Raw genomic sequence first — 19917 nt, forward strand, 5'->3', positions numbered from 1 at the left:
TAATTTACTACTATATTACAAAAAGCGTACAAGATGTGGATTAATTTCCACAGCAATGAAACTTTTTAATTTTTCATACAGTAATAGAAAAAAGTACATGGATAGTCAATTATTAGGACTGAATAGCTATTCTACAGAAAATCTAACTCTCCTTGAGGAATATCGTCTTACAAGCTGACCTATACTGCTACGGAAGTAAACAACAGATCTGAAAAACACAACGGCAGAGTAGAACAACTCCAAAGTTCAGTTTCTATTCTTATTCTTCTTCTTCTTCTTCTTCTTCTTCTTCCTCTTCCTCCTGATGACTCTGTCAGATCTTTTTGCTGAACCTGGGTTGTGGCTTTTGACAAGCAGGGCTGTACCTCACGAAACGTGTCTCAACCAAAATTGAAGCTTTAGTAGACCAGTATTACGTAAGATTTGAGTATAATGGTCTTGACCTTGAACAGGAACAATTCCTGACTGATTAAAACTATATCACATTATTCTAGTAGACTTCTGTGAAGTTTAGAAAATTAGAGAAAGAAATTACATAACTGAATGTCTTCCGCTCATTGAGCAAAGTGAAATTTACATTGTATACTAAATCATACGCTTCTCCAATCAATGTACCAGAATGTTATAAGATGAAAGGGCACACAATGTCTAATCATCTCAAGGATTCTTTGTGAGAATTTTTTATCATCGTATAGAGAGGAGATTGGTGTCTCATGATGCAATCTAGTTTGATCTATTCTGTGTCATTACCTGATATTAATTAGTTCTCAGTACAATTACTTAACAACACAGACAGATTGATTCTGTGATTTTGTTACCTATTTCTCTTAATTTTATTAAATTCATTTGTCATCACAGTTGAGATAGTTGCAAGAAGAAAGGAGGTGCTGAGAATCATAAGGGCCTACATCACACTGTCATCATTTTTGAAATCTTAGCATGTATGCCTGCTCATGACACCTGTTAATCCTACGGTGAATTAGCTTTATCTGTATATGCAGGCTCAAACTGTATACATGAACACAGCCTCACAAATTTCTCAGATATTAATTTCCACATGGGCCAAAAGCAAAAATTGTAATTTTGTCACTCTGCATAGCTCAATTGTTCCCTGGGGTTGGTGATATCATTTAGTGTATGAAGTACGTTGTAGTAACGCTTCATAATCAGAGATACACTCCTGGAAATAGAAAAAAGAACACATTGACACCGGTGTGTCAGACCCACCATACTTGCTCCGGACACTGCGAGAGGGCTGTACAAGCAATGATCACACGCACGGCACAGCGGACACACCAGGAACCGCGGTGTTGGCCGTCGAATGGCGCTAGCTGCGCAGCATTTGTGCACCGCCGCCGTCAGTGTCAGCCAGTTTGCCGTGGCATACGGAGCTCCATCGCAGTCTTTAACACTGGTAGCATGCTGCGACAGCGTGGACGTGAACCGTATGTGCAGTTGACGGACTTTGAGCGAGGGCGTATAGGGGGCATGCGGGAGGCCGGGTGGACGTACCGCCGAATTGCTCAACACGTGGGGCGTGAGGTCTCCACAGTACATCGATGTTGTCGCCAGTGGTCGGCGGAAGGTGCACGTGCCCGTCGACCTGGGACCGGACCGCAGCGACGCACGGATGCACGCCAAGACCGTAGGATCCTACGCAGTGCCGTAGGGGACCGCACCGCCACTTCCCAGCAAATTAGGGACACTGTTGCTCCTGGGGTATCGGCGAGGACCATTCGCAACCGTCTCCATGAAGCTGGGCTACGGTCCCGCACACCGTTAGGCCGTCTTCCGCTCACGCCCCAACATCGTGCAACCCGCCTCCAGTGGTGTCGCGACAGGCGTGAATGGAGGGACGAATGGAGACGTGTCGTCTTCAGCGATGAGAGTCGCTTCTGCCTTGGTGCCAATGATGGTCGTATGCGTGTTTGGCGCCGTGCAGGTGAGCGCCACAATCAGGACTGCATACGACCGAGGCACACAGGGCCAACACCCGGCATCATGGTGTGGGGAGCGATCTCCTACACTGGCCGTACACCACTGGTGATCGTTGAGGGGACACTGAATAGTGCACGGTACATCCAAACCGTCATCGAACCCATCGTTCTACCATTCCTAGACCGGCAAGGGAACTTGCTGTTCCAACAGGACAATGCACGTCCGCATGTATCCCGTGCCACCCAACGTGCTCTAGAAGGTGTAAGTCAACTACCCTGGCCAGCAAGATCTCCGGATCTGTCCCCCATTGAGCATGTTTGGGACTGGATGAAGCGTCGTCTCACGCGGTCTGCACGTCCAGCACGAATGCTGGTCCAACTGAGGCGCCAGGTGGAAATGGCATGGCAAGCCGTTCCACAGGACTACATCCAGCATCTCTACGATCGTCTCCATGGGAGAATAGCAGCCTGCATTGCTGCGAAAGGTGGATATACACTGTACTAGTGCCGACATTGTGCATGCTCTGTTGCCTGTGTCTATGTGCCTGTGGTTCTGTCAGTGTGATCATGTGATGTATCTGACCCCAGGAATGTGTCAATAAAGTTTCCCCTTCCTGGGACAATGAATTCACGGTGTTCTTATTTCAATTTCCAGGAGTGTATATACGTAGTTTTATCTGAACCTCAAACAACAGAATGTGCTTAACAATAATGGCGATAAAGATCATCGTAAAGTGTTGGAACAGGTTATAGTTGTGGAGCATTTAGTATCTATTCCTTATGTTTTGACTCTACTTTCACATTAATTGCAAACTTTCCAACTGTCAAAAGACTATGTAGCTAGGATATATATGGATGTTTTGTGGATTGACTATAATAACAAATATAATTCCAAATATTAATTAATATTTCATAATATAAAGCAAGTACATTATTTTTGCATAAGAAATATACTATGTTAAGACTCTTGGAGTGTTTTTTTTTTTTAACATGCCTCATTACAATATATGTAATACTGTGTGTGTGTGTGTGTGTGTGTGTGTGTGTGTGTGTGTGTGTAATTTAGTGTAATGTTTGTGTTGGTTGATGATGATGATAGAATGGAGAGGGTGAAACCAGGTGCCATCACGAATAGCACCAAAGGGGTCGCCAAACTTGACGTCCCCACTTGACACATGGATCACCATCAACAGTTTCACATGCCTCATGTGATACTGCAAAGAGGTTTTGTATTTAAACCAGGGCATTGGTGTATAGTTGGGAGATCAGGAACTTAACACCAGCACCTATCCACCCCCTGCCAGCCAAATAAAGGTACTGGAAATTCTGAAAATTTTTTTCACCACGAGGATTCGAGCCAGCTTACACCCTGGTCTAGCGTCACCGCAGAAGCATACATTAGCGTCCTCGGATATTGAGGCGGGTAGATTGGTGGCCTGTCTACAAATACGATTTTCACAAAGATCTATTTTGTGCCTATGCTTTCACAAAGATCTATTTTGTGCCTATGCTTTCACAAAGATCTATTTTGTGCCTATGCTTTGCACTCTTGTAATTCTCAGTACCTCAAATAATGTGTTACCTATAAGTATTTCCTCATACAAGAGAAGCAATATCTGAAAGGATATTATTTTGGTTTTGGAATACTGGTATGTGAATTTGATCATCACATACATTCTGAAAAATCCTATCACAAATATTTCTTCAAAATGAAACAGATAATACCGATGTGGAAGGGAAAGGGGAGTGAGGGCAGGGGAGGGAAGGGGGGGGGGGGGGGGGCACACATGTGGGGACAGTAACATCCATCACAAATGTATTTTGACTCTTAATAAACATAACTATCACCACAGAGGATTCCTTAATGCTGAAATTAAATCCTTACTTTTTTGCAATACTGTCCAGAGTGGACCAACAACCATTTGACGAGATATTTTCTCCAATTTATTTCATACCAGTGTGAACTGATCTTAATGTATTACAGTGAATTTGATAGCTGATGTAAACCCCATCTGCCTTCTCCCGCCTGTGATCTTTTATCTGTACTGCTGAATCATACTAATTACAAAAGAATTAATGCCAGTTCATTAACTGGATACCTGAGTCACTACTTTGAACACACAGCTAAGAACAAAATATCAGTTATATGTACTGCCAAATAAACAAACCACCAATCTTACCTATGTATAGTAAGAACAAGTACATCACTGAAAAGACAAGATGGAGGAAGAGTTAGGTCTACATGTACAGCCAAATACTCGACATTAAAGTAAGTCTAGTGAGCACCTGAAGCGTTCCTACTTCATTGAAACACTGTGAAGTTTTCCCCTCCTAATGCCCTGTTTCGCAAGAGTTATTCTGCAACCTCACAGGCTTCTCACTTGTATAAACTGTTCCACACATTACACATAAATTAATGGAAACTGTACATGGCTGTATAAAGTTTAAGGATACATGCTTTACAAGCCTGATCTGAAGCAACCACAGAAAAAGTCATTCAAGAACAAAAGAGCACTTCAGTAATATCAGATAACAGATACCGTAGTTAAAGTAGGAAACTTCTGGTAGAATTTGAATAATTTAGGAGTAAAGGAAACCACTCCTGGGTAGCAGAAGTGTTGAGTCATTGGCAGGCACAAATAAAAGCGAAAGAAAACTCACTAGCCTTCAGAATCAACCCTTTCTTGCATGCTCGATCCCACACACAGTGTTGTACGTCACTGTTTAATGTCTGAGGTATGTGCCTGTGTACTCTAGCTTGAAGAAGTACCGATTCTGAAAGCTATCAAGTTTTCATTTTCTTTTTTGCCTGTCAACGACTCAATGCTTCTACTATTTAGTTGATAATTAGTAGATCGTGGTCTCTCACTGTGATGTGGAGGAACAAGTCAGTTTTACAATTACAGTACAGTTTCCCAATGGAAAGTCTCTCTCTCTCTCTCTCTCTCTCTCTGTCTCTGTCTCTGTCTCTGTCTCTCTGCAACAATGGGCATGTGGTGGAAGATTCAATGGCTGAATACCTCACTCCTTTCTGTGTCAAATTAAGATTAAGTGAAGAATAGTACACTACATTTCTCCTACTAATATTATATTTCTGAATGGTACTGTTTTTAATTGTGACTGACTGCTGAGAACTAACTCCATAAGTAATTCAATGTACTGTGATGCTGAAATTAATGTCTGTGGCCCAATGAAGAAAACAAAATATTAGAAACCAATAGCATGTACGAAAAAGTAGCAAAGGTATGCTACATATGACAAAACATGAGAACAATAAAATGTAAATATCACTCACCAAAGTTTTAGGAGATGGAGATTTACTCTGAGGTTCCGTTACTGTGGATTCAATTCTTCCAATTTTATCTTCACATTTTGTTTCAGATTCCCTGAGACTAGATTCTAAAAATCTCTGGTTCATATCAACAACCTGATTGTGCTCACACATTTTAAGGCTTAAGTCATTGTGACGGTTACTTGTATCAGTTTCTTTATAATTCAGTTCAACAGGTCTGTGGTTTGCTTCTGATATCCGATAGCCTGGATCAGTTGTCCTATGATTATCTTCCTTAACAGTGTAACTGGGGTCAGCCACTCGATGATTCACCTCTGAAAGTCTGTAGTTTGGTTCCGACATTTTTTGGCTGCTTTCCACCACTTTATAACCACTCTCTGGTGCACTGTGATTCATTTCAATGTTACTGTGGCTTGTATCCCCAGCTTTGTAATTATCAGTAATTCGATACACAGATTCAGCTGTCTTATAGCTGGCGTCAGGTCTACAGCTTGAGTCATTCACTTTATAAAATGTGTCTGTTATTCGTTTTGGGGGATCTGGTATCTTGAAGTTCACATCATTTGATTTGTAACTTGAATCTGTAGCTTTATAAGAAGCTTCTGGTACAGTATAATTTGTTTCAGAAACCCTATATGATGAGTCAGTGATCTTGTGATCCTGTTCATGTAGTCTGTTGTTAAGTTCAGGAATAGTGTTATTAGCAGTGCTCAATTCCCAACCCGAATTACTACCAGTCATGTGATCGTTCATCTGCCTGAAATTAAAATGTTTTCCATTAGTCAACAGTTATTTGCATAACAATAAAATTATTATGTTCTCGAAACAGTAAACGTTCCAGTAACACACTCATATTTAAATGTCTTCACAATCAGAAAGCAAATAAACCTATTACACATCTTCCACCTTTGCAATGTTGCCAAATTAAAAAAAAATTACAGGCAAGCGAGAACTTTCATTCCACACTAACCTGCATATCATAAAAATAGGTACACATCAGAAACAAACACCTGCCATACACACCTTAGCTGTGACATTATCCATTTATATCCCAACATACATGGGAGTACAACAAGGTAATCAAGTAAGCATAACATCAAAAATTTTCTCAGGTGCATGCCATATAGAAATATGATACAAAATAAACATAATTTATGTTATTTCATTCTCTGAAGGACTGTAGGTTACTAATTGTAGTACGAAAATTATTGTAATCCCTATACTTCACACCACCAGAAAAAAAATGAAAGGTTGGTAATGGATGATTAGTTTCAACAGAAGAAAAAATCAGTTCAACATAAAAAGAAGTGTGGCAAAAGAGGAATAAATGTTCTCTGTAGGCACACAAAAAAAGTAAAATTTACCATAACTGAGGACAACAAATAACACAAATTTCTCAAAAAACTGTGTCCTTATCAACTACTGACATTTCAACTGATGATCAACCCAACACAAATAAAACAAGGAAACTTTAACTAACACTGGGTGGGACTACAGCAACAAGGAATCAAAGGTTAAGAGTACACAGAAAAGCAGCACACACTGTAAACATTAGACCACCACAAAACCAAAGATGATCCTTGTCAGATGTTATAGCCGTTTATTGTGTGTGTTGTTTTGCAACAAAAAACATCTTTTGATTCCCAAGTTTAGACCATTACCCCTGAGAACAATCAGACATTAGCCAGTACCCCCAGGCTCTCCTACCCCCTGCCATCTCCTGCCCCCCCCCCCCCTCACATTATCACCAATTTTAGCACCTAACCAAACTGTAGAATGAAAGATTTTTCTTGAAACACTTTTAGTCTTAAAATGATGAAAGGTGACATTTAGTTTGTTTGTGTGTGTGTGTGTGTGTGTGTGTGTGTGTGTGTGTGTGTGTGTGTGTGTGTGAGGGCGCGCGCACGCGCAAGGGGGTGGGGGTTGCATGTAAGTGGAAAGACACTTGTCACAAAACATACCTGCCCTGCATTACTCCTCGCCATTGTAGCACTTGCTTGATCTGCACACTGCAACCCCATTTAAAATCAAACAGGTTCAAATGTGTGCACTATATTTACTGTTTGTAAATCACCTGATTGCTGCCTTGCAGAGATTGGACAACTTCAGGCAGTTAATGCTTTGTGTCAACCACTCTCATAATAATACTAATAATAACAACAACAACAACAACACCGTGTACAGCACTATAGTAGCCCTTATGCAATTACTACTTTGTCGTACTGTCAATTAACCCATTTATCTGACTCGAAGCAAGCAATTTCTAGACTACTGCAGTTACTGTCTACAACTTGGAGAAGACATTTTCTTGAGATATTGAGCATTTGTTATGGGTATGTCTCACATTTATGTCATTGATGCACGGGACAAAGCACAATAAACGTGTTTTACAGGTGGACTATGTGAGGAACCTGTAACTTCCACCGCATTAATGCTACTAATTGAGAAAAGTAATTGTTGATAATTTACACAATCAATGTTAGAGTCTTACAAAATTGTGATAGTACTAATGATCTTTTGAAAATAATTTAGTTTCATGACTGGAATAGAACTGAATCGTTTAATTTCTACCCCTTAGAAAATTTCATTTTACCCCTGTCCACAGATGGGAACCACTGATTTAGAAGTTATCAGTTTTTTGAATTTCCACCTAAATGTATAGTGAAAAAAGGTTTACAAATTCTGGCAGCAAAATAGAACATTATGTATGTACTACTGTGATTTACAAAAATTAGTTTACCCGTTGTTTTGGGTTTTTGGTTCTTAGAATGGCCTATTTTTTGCCTGCCCCCCCCCCCCCTCCCGAATGTCTTTTGAACATCCTGCAATCACTACTTGTAAAAGACTCCGATGTTTTACAGCTTCTGAAAGTGTTACTGGTTACTGCACACCTGCCTTCTATTATTCGTGAGGTCTCTCTTTTAGGTAGGAATGTTCTGAATAGCTGCTTTTTATGTTCTGTATTTCAGTGAAAATTTGGAGATCATTTCAGAAGAGATAAAATGCCAAATTATCACATTAATGAAGGCAAAGAATCTAAACAGAGAGACCACTATGAGATTGGGAACATGAAGAACTTGTGTTCGTTAAACAATACAACGACTTTGCAGACATATCTGAGATGCTTCTATCAGGCAGAGAGAGGTAACCTCAATACATGATTGTAGGTTACTCTAATTTACTTGGGGTTCAGAGCAGGAGGAGAGTATGGAGAGGGCAAACATAATGCACAGGTTTCGTGGGCATCAAATACCATTGTGGGAGCAATGGGAAGGATAGTGGGTACAATATTCCTCATTTCAGGGTATGACAAGAGTTATTTGAGACTCTGGCAGAAAAAGTGATTCAGTTGTTCCAGTCCTGGGTGGTACTAAGTCATGAAGGGAGGGCTCCTTTGTGGCTGGACAGAGGGAATGTGAGAAATAGTACGTGATTGGAGAGACAAGGCATGAGAGATCTCTCTCTGTACATAGATGGGAGGGCAACTTCGGTCTGTGAAGGCCCCAGTGAGACCCTTCGTATACTTGGAGAGGGACTGCCCATCACTGCAAATGTGATGACAATTGGTGGCTAAACTGTATGGAAGGGACTTCGCATGGAATGGTTGGCAGTTGTCAAAGTGGGCTGGCAGTTGGTAGATTTGATATGGAAAGAGATACTGATGAAGCCATCCTTGTGGTGGAGGTCAGGAAGGAGGTAGGTGGCTTATTGGGTTGAGAAGAACCAGGTGAAGTATATGAAGGAGAAACTGAGGTTTTGGAGGAATGTGGATTGAGTGTCGTCACCCTCCATCCAGATAGCCAAGACGTCATCAGTGAAACTGAACCAGGTGAGGAATTTGGGACTCTGGGTGGTTAGAAAGGATTCCTCTAGATGGTCCATGTATAGGTTGGCATAGGACGGTGCCATGCAGGTGCCCATTGTTGTACAACAGATTTGTTTTTATACGATGTCATCAAAGGAAAAATTATTGTGGGTAAGGATATGACTGTTCATGGTGACCAGCAAGGAGGTTGTTTGTTTGGAGTCAGTCAGGCATTGGGAAAGATAGTGTGCTAATAGCAGAAAGGCCATGGGGATGTCAGTATAGAGGGAGGTGGCATCAACAGTGACAAGTAGGATGCCATATGGTAAAACAACTATCAAGAGTTGGAGGTGGTGCTCCAGGAGAGCAGGGCAAGAACACCCTGTGTAGTTGGCATATAGCAGGTATAAGTGCAGGGGTAATTTGAGTGAGGAAAGGGGAAGGGGAAGGGGAAGGGGGAGGGGGGGATGGGGAGGGATAGTTCTGGGATGGAACTAAGGATTTAAGGAGGGAGTGGAGACCCTGTTGGATCTGTGGAATGGGGTCACCATGGCAGTGTCTGTAGGTGGACAAACCTGACAGCTGGTGAAGTCCTTCTGCTAGGTAAGCCATGCAGTTCAAACCCATAGTGGAGCTTTGTCGGCAGGTAGGAAGGTCAGGATCAGTTATTAGGTGGTGGATTATGGTTCTTTTTGTAGATGTAAGGTTGGTTACCATGTTGAAGTTATGAGAGGTGGAGGTGGGGGGAAGGGGGGTGATTTGGGAGCAGTGAGGGGTGAATCACAGTTGAATGGAGGAATGAACTGAGTCTGATTGGTAGGGTAACTTTCGAATGAGTGTTTATACTGTAGGGACTGGGAAAAGGAGAAAAGGTTTTTAACAAATCTAAAATGATTGAATTTGAGTGTGCGGTGGAAGGTAACGCCTTTGAAAAAGACTTTTACTCCTTGGGACTAAGGTTTTTGGCGGACAGATTCATATGTGTTTAGGTTCTGGGTTCCGTAAAGTGGTGAGGGCGAGTTTGTGAGGTTGCAGTAAATGTAATAGGTCTCTGAGACAGGATTTGTCAGCTATGAGGGGATCTAATATTTCTGGAATTACAGCCATCATACTCAGCTACAAGCTCTTCTTACAGCACGTGAAAAGGCAGCAGTGAGAAGATGACGTAATGTTGTGTGAGGTACTGGTGACACATGGTTTATTCAGCACATTTATTGTGAGAAAGACCGTCTAAATCTTAGTCCTTCTCTGCGATTGGCTGCTGTGTTCCTAAGAAGCACACCAAAATGAACTTCTGTTTTATATATTAGAACAACTAAACAGTGAATTTACTTGCATTTCACATAAAAGCATCTCCCAATAGCAGGCTATCATTTCAATACTTCAAAAGTGTTAATTACCAGCAGAATAATAAACAATTGCCAAGTTAAAAGGCAGATGAAGATCTTCGGTGATCTGTGGGTCACACCTAACTTGGATGGTGGGCGAGATAGTTCAGCTTTCAGATAAGGGCTCGATCAGCAGTCTAGGACAGGTATGTTGCCTGCCATGGTCAGTTTCAGCTAAGAGTTAATTAGCAATCTCTGGTTTTTGGATATGTAGTTGAGAAATGGCTTGACAGTGATTACACAAACAGAAAGTTAATTATTTTGTTTATTCTCTGTGAAAGTGTGAAGAATGGAAATTATTTGTGACTCATAAAATGGACTATAATTGTGCATTTTCTCGTATTGTGCAAATAAAAAGTGAGTGGCATCCCCTTTAAACAAACCAATTCAAAATTTAATAATTTATACAATACCACCCCCCCCCCCCCCCATGAACCTTGCCTTTGGTGGGGAGGCTTGCGTGCCTCAGCGATACAGATAGCCGTACCGTAGGTGCAACCACAACGGAGGGGTATCTGTTGAGAGGCCAGACAAACGTGTGGTTCCTGAAGAGAGGCAGCAGCCTTTTCAGTAGTTGCAAGGGCAACAGTCTGGATGATTGACTGATCTGGCCTTGTAACACTAACCAAAACGGCCTTGCTGTGATGGTACTGCGAATGGCTGAAAGCAAGGGGAAACTACGGCCGTAATTTTTCCCGAGGGCATGCAGCTTTACTGTATGGTTAAATGATGAAGGCATCCTCTTGGGCGAAATATTCCGGAGGTAAAATAGTCCCCCATTCAGATCTCCAGGCAGGCACTACTCAAGAGGATGTCGTCATCAGGAGAAAGAAAACTGGTGTTCTACAGATCGGAGCGTGGAATGTCAGATCCCTTAATCGGGCAGGTGGGTTAGAAAATTTAAAAAGGGAAATGGATAGGTTGAAGTTAGATATAGTGGGAATTAGTGAAGTTCGTTGGCAGGAGGAACAAGACTTCTGGTCAGGTGACTATAGGGTTATAAACACAAAATCAAATAGGGGTAATGCAGGAGTAGGTTTAATAATGAATAGGAAAATAGGAATGTGGGTAAGCTACTACAAACAGCATAGTGAATGCATTATTGTGGCCAAGATAGATACGAAGCCCACGCCTACTACAGTAGTACAAGTCTATATGCCAACTAGCTCTGCAGATGAGGAAGAAATTGAAGCAATGTATGATGAAATAAAAGAAATTATTCAGATAGTGAAGGGTGACCAGAACGGTTTTTGAACTTTAGTTGAACTGTAACAATTGATGCAGCAAAATCAATTTTTTGTTACAGTGGAAGTAGTACTGGTATGAAGTAGAATACGAAGCGCTGAAGTGCTACAAGAATAAAAGTTAACATTGTGAGCACAGTCCATGGGATTACACTAAAAATCATCCCTTCAAGATTCTTCATGCTATGAGACAGTGCAGCATGCAAAGCAGCATGAGCCAGCCACGGATAACAGGTGCAGCACCAGCAAGCAGCAATCGGTGCAGCTATTAGCAGTACAGGGTGTATCTGAAGTGTCAGCTTCAGCATGCCACCACAGCGGATTTGCAGACAGTGGCACAGCTGACAGTTAACAGAATCAGCAGCAGTATGTAAAGGAAGAAAATTAGTGTAAGCACTGCACTTGCATATAGCAGTCTAAGATCTGTAATTGGAAGTGTGAAGGCAGGGTATATGCCAGAACACTCATACTGTATTCTATACAGTTTAAAATATGAAGAAAATTTTTTGATCACATTTGTTTAAATTTTATTATTATTAGTATTAGTAAATTGGCTAGAGAAAAGGAAAAGAGATACGCTCTCAGAAGTAGAGGAGGAGTTCAATCTCACAATAGTAGTGACGACACAGCGAATCAGATACAAATAAATGGTAGTGAAGTCAGATATGGGTTTAATGATGTGTCGAATTTAGTCACAAATAATTAAGTGAAAACATAGTTTCAAACTTTGGTGACGAATCTGAAATAGTAAATTCAATTACCAATGATCTCATTGTGAATTCTGAAGCAGCCATGAACAATTTCACTGGGAATGTAGAGTTAGTTAATAATGATGACAGTGAAAATGTAACCCTAGTGGCAAACGATGATAATGTAAATCCAGAATATTTAGTACCCAGTCCAAATGAAATAATTACTGGAATGACGATGCCAGAGAAAATGACTGTGATGTTGACGTTACCAATGAGCCAAGAAATGAGTAATGTACATTACCCAGCACCCGTAGTGCAGCACCAGCTAACACTTTGCCAACTCAGGATGACAATCAAGATATGCTGAAACTAATTTTGCAAGAACAAAAAATAGCAAAAAGAGAAAGTAAGGAGGAATTTTAAAAAAAGAAAAAAAAACAGAAAAGAAAATAGATATTGGGCATGACAAAATACAGAAAACAGGTACAGGGTTAAAAGAAGTTAAAGTAGGAAAAGCTCAACGTAACATCAAGTTCAAAGCTTTGGAACAAAAGGTTACAAATCTTGATACAAAAAATGTGCGATGTTACAAGAAAATGGATTATGAAACAAAAGAATGGGGTAAAATGTTAAAAGTCTGTAAGTCAGAAATAAATCACAAGCTTGACTATGAAATCGAAAAATTAAATAAGAATTTGCAGGATCAAAATGGGGTAATACAAACAACAATTAGTGACACAAGAACAAAGCAAAGCTGTCAAAGCATGTAATGATAAACTTGATCATATTATTTCTCATGTAGAATCCTCTAGTAAAGGCAACAAAAGTGTGATACAGGGTACACTGAGAGAAATAGAGCAAAAAGTACTTCCTGAGAAGCAGGACAAAATAGAAAATGAAGTTAAAAAAAAAGTCAAAATTTCATCAGAACAAGAAAGAAAGGAGGGTATTCTTCATGTAAGTGATGTAGCAAATCATGCTAATGCATATACCTAAATTCCACCATTTCTCTATTAATGGAACTAACTATACACCCTGTAGCCTTCACTAGACAGTCTGAAAGCATCATTTCTGAAAACATGACAGAACAACAAAAAATCAAATTCATGGCCAGCAGCTTACAGGATGAAGCAATATCTTGGGGAACAGGAGACAGTAACACATGTAAAACATATAAAGAATTTATTCAAGCCTTTTAGAATCAATATTGTTCTACTATCATAAAAAAAGTGTTAAAAATGAAATTTTTGAAGGCAGAAGAGCTTTGCAAGTAATGGATGTAGCAACTAGAAAGAATTTTTACAAAATTACTGAGAAAAGAGCTGACACTTAACCAACCCATTAAGAGAATCGGACCCAATAGAAATTCCCAGAGTCAGGGCAAGAAAAGTTTATCAATTTAAATAAAAGTGTCATCAGTCACCTAATGCACATACTAGAGCAATGAACCACATTGTCCAGCAACAGGCAGTACCTGAGGGATAGAGAGAGAACACATGTCAGACAGGCTACCTTACTGACAGACAGCAAAGCCAAAACAGAGGTATGAATTGAAATGAAGAACCTTGTGACTGGCAGGAAAATGGACAACCCCGACACAGTTGAGTCTGTCCAGAAGAGGGAAAAGTACATTTCAAACGTCTATGACCGAAGGGGGTTGTTATGGTGGAAACAAGAAATATCATAATAATCAAAACAGAAAACATGCTCCTGAAAGAGATAGGAATCATAGAGAGCTCAAAAATTAATAGGTGGTACCAATCTGGTCCAAATACAAATGGCTGAATGTATCATTAGTAAAATTCTTCAGGTATGGTGAATGAGAAAGAATAAAAAGAACTTATGGAATAAGATAGGCAGGAATTAAAGGGAGTTTACCAACCAGCAACTGAAACTGAAATACAATACATGAAAACATCTGTGATCCTAAATTTAGGCAATTTATACGAAGAAATAAAGAAAGATACAGATGTTCCCAAGTTATCAGTACAATGAGTTAAAGAGGTTACAGCATGTGGGTCTAGAAATAAAATGATGATGAAGCAGATGTTATTGGAATTTAATATGCGAAAACAGAACATTCTCAGTGAAAGCTAGGGTGGTTCCCAAACTTTGTATAAATTTAATTTTGGTGACAGACTGGTTAACTACTAATTGGCCAATGCTAGATTTTTCAGAGGGCGTAATGAGGATAAGAGAAGAATAGGAAAAACAGGTACTTAAACTTAGTGGAAATAAGGTCACAAAAAATAAAGGTGATAATGCAAGAATGCAGATTATAAGGGAACATATTTACTGGAAATATGAACCAGAAAAATACATGTTTGTATGTGGGTGACTGCCCCAGATCAGGAGGTAAATATAGAGGTTAGAATCAAGGAAAAAGCCGCAAGTATTGAGGGATTAAGTGAGGGAGAGGCACACGAGTTGGAAAAAGTACTACTACAGTTTCAAAAAAAACGGGGTGCATGAAGGATTACGAATATGGTTTCCAGGTGAAACCACATGATCCATTTAGGTTTAAACCAGATTCTATTCCACTGGCAAAAAGAGATGCAGTAGATAAAGAAATGAAGAAAACGATTGAGTGGCAAATTATCAAGCGATCTCCAAGTAATTATCGCAGTTCCCTAGTAATTGTGCTACTGAAGATGGCTCAGTATGCATAACTTCGGATGCCACAGCCTTAAACAAAGTCTTGGACATGGACATGTTTGTATGGGTGCACGACAGCAAGGTCTCACCACCTGCACAGAAACAGATTGAGATGAGTGTCAGCAAAATACACAAAACAGGAGGATAAAACAGCACGTAAAACACAGGTCACAAAAGATGGAAAACTATGAGTGTACCCACACAAAACCATGAAGGAAGTAGTAAAACATTAACAACATAGGAAGAAAGTGGTATAAGGAGCTAAAACAATATAGCAGGTGGACGTGGCTGGCTGAGTACAAGCATAGAAAAAGGAGAAGCCAGCCACACTGCAATAAACTAAAACCTCCAGCCTAACATTTTTGGCCAGAGTCCAGACACATCACAAAACTTTAAAACGTTAGTCACACTCGTCTCATCATCAGCTAAAATAAGCTAAAATAAGAGGGAAGATCTCCACTTATTTGCTTCTACACTTGAATCACGATATAAAATGCACTCCGTTAAAATATGGCGGATAGAGATGTGGACGACACAAGCATCTCAAAATGGGGGATCCTCTCGCTGTAGTAAAAAGCTATGTGTGAGAGGGCAGTGCCCAATTCTATGACGCGTGAGAGTCACTTCATCCTGCCTGGGCAACTGGCAGGAGGAACGCCACAGCCTGGTTGTTGACTTCACCAACCACAGCTTATTGGCCATCACCACCAGCCATTCTCATCCCCAAGCTGCATGCACTTCCTGTGTAGTGCAGAAACGATAGCCTGCAAGGGAATTGGACACTGTGCCACATCCTATCCTCTGCAGGCCTCCTTGGCAGCCCTATCTGCCTGTTCATTTCCCCATATCGCTACATGACCTGACACCCTGCAGAATGACACCTGCTTACCCTACCACTGGAGCAAGTACAGTTGGTGATATATCAGCCGGACCAACTCCTCATCTGGGTACAGGTTCTGTAACAATTGTAAAGGACTAACAAAATCGGAGAAAATGAGAAACCATTTGCCTCCAATAAGATGCATCTGCTCCAGTGCCTTCAGGATCGCGTGGAGCTCCACTGAGAAAACTGTATACCCGTCAAGAAGGCAAATCCTGGTGACATGGTCGGGGAACACAACAGAGCAGCCACAGGAACTCCCTTCTTTGGAGCCATCAGTGTACACTACTATTAAACTGTGACGCATAACTAAAAAAACAGAGATTGAAATGTAAAATCTGACACATTATCTTTCTTAAAATTAGTCAGGTGGTAATCTGCTCCCACCACAATGTAAAACATGACGACCAGCCACACCCATCCCCAGAAGGTAATCCTGTACACAAATCCCATAGGGTCTCATTGCCTGTAGCCCATTTACGAAAAAGCCTTTCCAGTGGAAGCTGAGCAATGGTATGGTAGGTGGGTGGGTGTGTATTGTATGGACAGTGTTGTATGTGCCTAGTGCAAAGTAAGTAGCCGTTGCCTGCCGTGAGGTGGTGGTTCACCAGCCTCTGCACAGAGGCTTGGTATGGAGCTTGTTCTGAATGCCCCAGTGGCCAACCGAATCCCTTCATGGTGCACCACATCCAACATCTTTAAATAAGAGGGTAGCACAGATCCTTTAACCGTGCACCCATTACCGAGCTGAGATCACACAAATGCCCTGTAAAACCGGAGCAGACAAGTCCATGTACTGAGGCTACGGCATTTTGAAATACTTAAAGCCTTAAGTGACAGTTTTTTCAGGTCCTTAAATGTGGTAACTACATATGCTTAGAGTCAAATATGAGGCCTAGAAACTTCACTATGTCTTTTAAAGTAAGGACAGTGTCACTCACCCTCACCTAGGAAAGTTTAAAATGAAACGAGAACAGTTAAAAAGGAAACACACAGACTTGTCAGTGGAAAACTTAAAGCCAATGTCGAAGAGAGAGTTGCAACCAATGTGTTACTGTTGTGAGGCTTGCAGAAGAGCAAAACACAAAGAAGTCATCCAAAAACAAAGAACGCTGGACAGGACTTTTCATTATAGACACAATGCTATTAACAGCTATGGCAAAGACAGTCATATTTAAAACATTACGTTGAGGGACACTGTTCTCATGCTCAAAGCGATGAGACAGGATGTAACTGACTCAGTAATTACAATATCTTGGCGAGAGGAAGGACTGAATAAAAATGGGCAGACAACCACGAAAACCCCATATCTGAAGCTGCTCCATGATAAGATGCCTCCAAGTAGTACGAAAGGCCTTCTCGAAGTAAAAAGTTATATCTAGAAGAAGATGCCAGCTTAGGAAAGCCCGTTTTACAGCTGCCTCCAGGAGAGAAGGTTATCAAAGCGATACCTCCTGAAGCCAAACTGAAAGTGACTACGGAGTTGCCTGGGTTCTAAGATCCAGACAAGGTGGCAGTTGACCATCTGCTTCAAGGCCTTCCCCATGCAGCTACTGAGGGCAACACTATGGTAACTATTTGGGCATGTATAGTCTTTCCCAGGTTTTAAGAGAGGAATTAAAATTGCCTCATGCCATGAGTCAGGATAGTGATCTGATGCCCGAGTAGCATTGAGAAATGCGAGGAGGATATCTTTGTTTCACCTTGTGAGGTGCCACAACATACTGTAATGGAATCCAGCTCCCACATGGAAATGTGCAGTTGTAATTCATCAGAGGTGGACCAGAAGTCCAAACTACACCCCTCAGCAACTGCTATCTGGCACTGGAAACCTGGATCCTGACTGATTGTTGCAATAACTATGGCACAATATGCCACCATAGTCTGGGCAATGTCTCATGGATTGGTTTGGAGAGGGCCGTTCCTCATTACAGCAGCCATGGGGCACCTGCCCCCTCTTCCAGAAATTCTCCTGATGGAGTTCCATACAATGGAACATTTGGTGGAACGTTTAATCGTATTCAGGAACTGTTGCCACGGCCTCTTCTTGTCCTCTTGTATAATACGGCAACACTTTGTCCTCACTACCCAAAAGGCTGCAAGATACTCTGCAGTAGGCCGACACTTGACCCTATGCAGAGTCGCACACCTGGTCCTGACCGCAGAGCAGCATTTGGCACTCTACCAATGGACAAGTTGCCTCTTTAGTTGTCCCAGGACTGAGGAATGGATGCTGCAGCAGTGTGATGGATCATTTTGGTTATACAATCCGCCCACGCCTCGGCATTCATGCAATGTTTGAACTGAGCCAACTGGCTATAAAGCCAGTCAGCTCTACCGAGCACCCATCACAGTGGTTTCCCTTCAGGTCCCTCCCAATCTGGCACGTGAATCCAGAACGGGAAATGATCACTTCCGTGCAAGTGATCAACCACTTCCCATTGAGCAGTGTGAGAAAGAGCTCAGAGAAGCAAGAGATCAATGGCAGAGAATGACTCAGTTGCTGTACAGAAGTGAGTGCCTGTCCCACTTTTAGCAAGTAAGCGGATGACGACACAAGAAGCCTCTCAATTACTCTACCCCTGGGGGCCAGTAGTTGCAAAGCCCCAAAGCACATTATGTGCATTAAAATCACCACAGAAGATGAAGGTGTAGAGAAGCTGTGTAATAAGGTCGGTTAGGGCCTTTTTATCAAGTGCATAATGTGGGGACAAGTAAAAGGGAACATATTGTCAACAGATGACGCAATGTGCACTGATACAGCTTGTAAAGTCGTCGTAAGTGAGAGAGGCGAGGACTAGTAGTCAGTACTGACAAAAACACCTACGCCTCCTCTAGCTCGCTCTCTCTCTCTCTCTCTCTCTCTCTCTCTCTCTCTCTCCACTCAGGTCGTCCTTTTTGTGGAGTTCATAGACTCTTACCTCAGGGGTGTAGGACTGATGGAAATGAGTCTCCTGGAGACACAGACACAATGGTCTACATGAGATAAGAGATAGAGTTCCTCCATATGCGTCCTGAACCTCTGCAATTTCCACCGTAGGACGGGAGCCATTTCACCGATGTGGTTTTAATTTACCCCTATCTTTGCATGACAGAAGTATAGCACTGGTAGAAACAAGGGGTAGTGGAGCGGCTGCCTGGATCCAAGACATCTAACTCCATGATGTCCTCCTCATCAGTCAGACATCGGGACAGCTTTTGATCTGAACGTTGTGAACCTTTCCCTACGCCCTGTCTCTTTGAGGATGAGAGGGAAAGGGGCGTTGAGAGGCAGTCTGCTTGTCATGCGCCTTCTTCACACTCACTATGGAACTGTTGCTGGTCTTTTCTGTGGCAGCTTCTTGGTTGCTTTATCCTTAATTGTTTGGCCTTGGCATGTACACATACAAGTACAGGTGCAGGTGGTGGATGGTTGCACACTGGACGACGTCTGCATCAAGGTGTCGACCTTAGGAATGGGTTTCTGTGCCATGCAAGCATAAGAAGTGGGAAAGACGGGAGGTTTTATTGCCTTATAATCCTTTTTGGCTTCAGCTTAAGGATCTGCTAGGTGACTTTTAGTTCCCAAATTTTTTGTTCCCCTGCAAAAACAGGGCAGTCTCGACTCCACATTGGGTGGCTCCCAGAGCATCTAACACAGAATGCTGGAGACCAGTCAATCCCAGCTTCATGAGCTGCCTTTCCACACTTCCCACAGGTCGCTTCGCTCCCATCACTCAGTGTTGTGTGAACAAAATGCTGGCCTCTGTAGCACCACATAGGGTTAGGTATGTATGGCCTAACCATAACTCAGAGGAAACCTGCCGTGATGTGGTCAGGCAACTTTGGAGAATTTAAGGTCCCAATGAAGGTGGCAGACTTTCTATTTTTTCCATTATTCCTATGCATCCTTTGCTCTACATCGATTATCCCCTGTAATGCCCATTCCTGTTTAAGTTCAGCTATGTTGATACCCATAATTTCACAGTTAGCGGACTGGAAAGAAATGCGAGAGACCAAAACAATTATGGGGATGCAATTTTTT

At 41.7% G+C, this 19917-nt stretch overlaps 1 protein-coding gene across 1 annotated transcript in view; it reads right to left on the reverse strand.

Moving 5' to 3' along the window:
• LOC126175843 (telomerase-binding protein EST1A) overlaps positions 1-19917 on the reverse strand; it is a 328328-nt gene that overhangs the window by 283366 nt on the left and 25045 nt on the right. Inside the window, exon 3 of the mRNA XM_049922850.1 lies at positions 5233-5986. Within this exon, the coding sequence (XP_049778807.1) occupies positions 5233-5986 (754 nt within the window). The remainder of the gene's footprint in view (positions 1-5232; positions 5987-19917) is intronic.

This window comes from Schistocerca cancellata, chromosome 1 (genome assembly GCF_023864275.1).
Source record: "Schistocerca cancellata isolate TAMUIC-IGC-003103 chromosome 1, iqSchCanc2.1, whole genome shotgun sequence".
In the NCBI taxonomy this organism is placed as follows: Eukaryota; Metazoa; Arthropoda; class Insecta; order Orthoptera; family Acrididae; genus Schistocerca; species Schistocerca cancellata.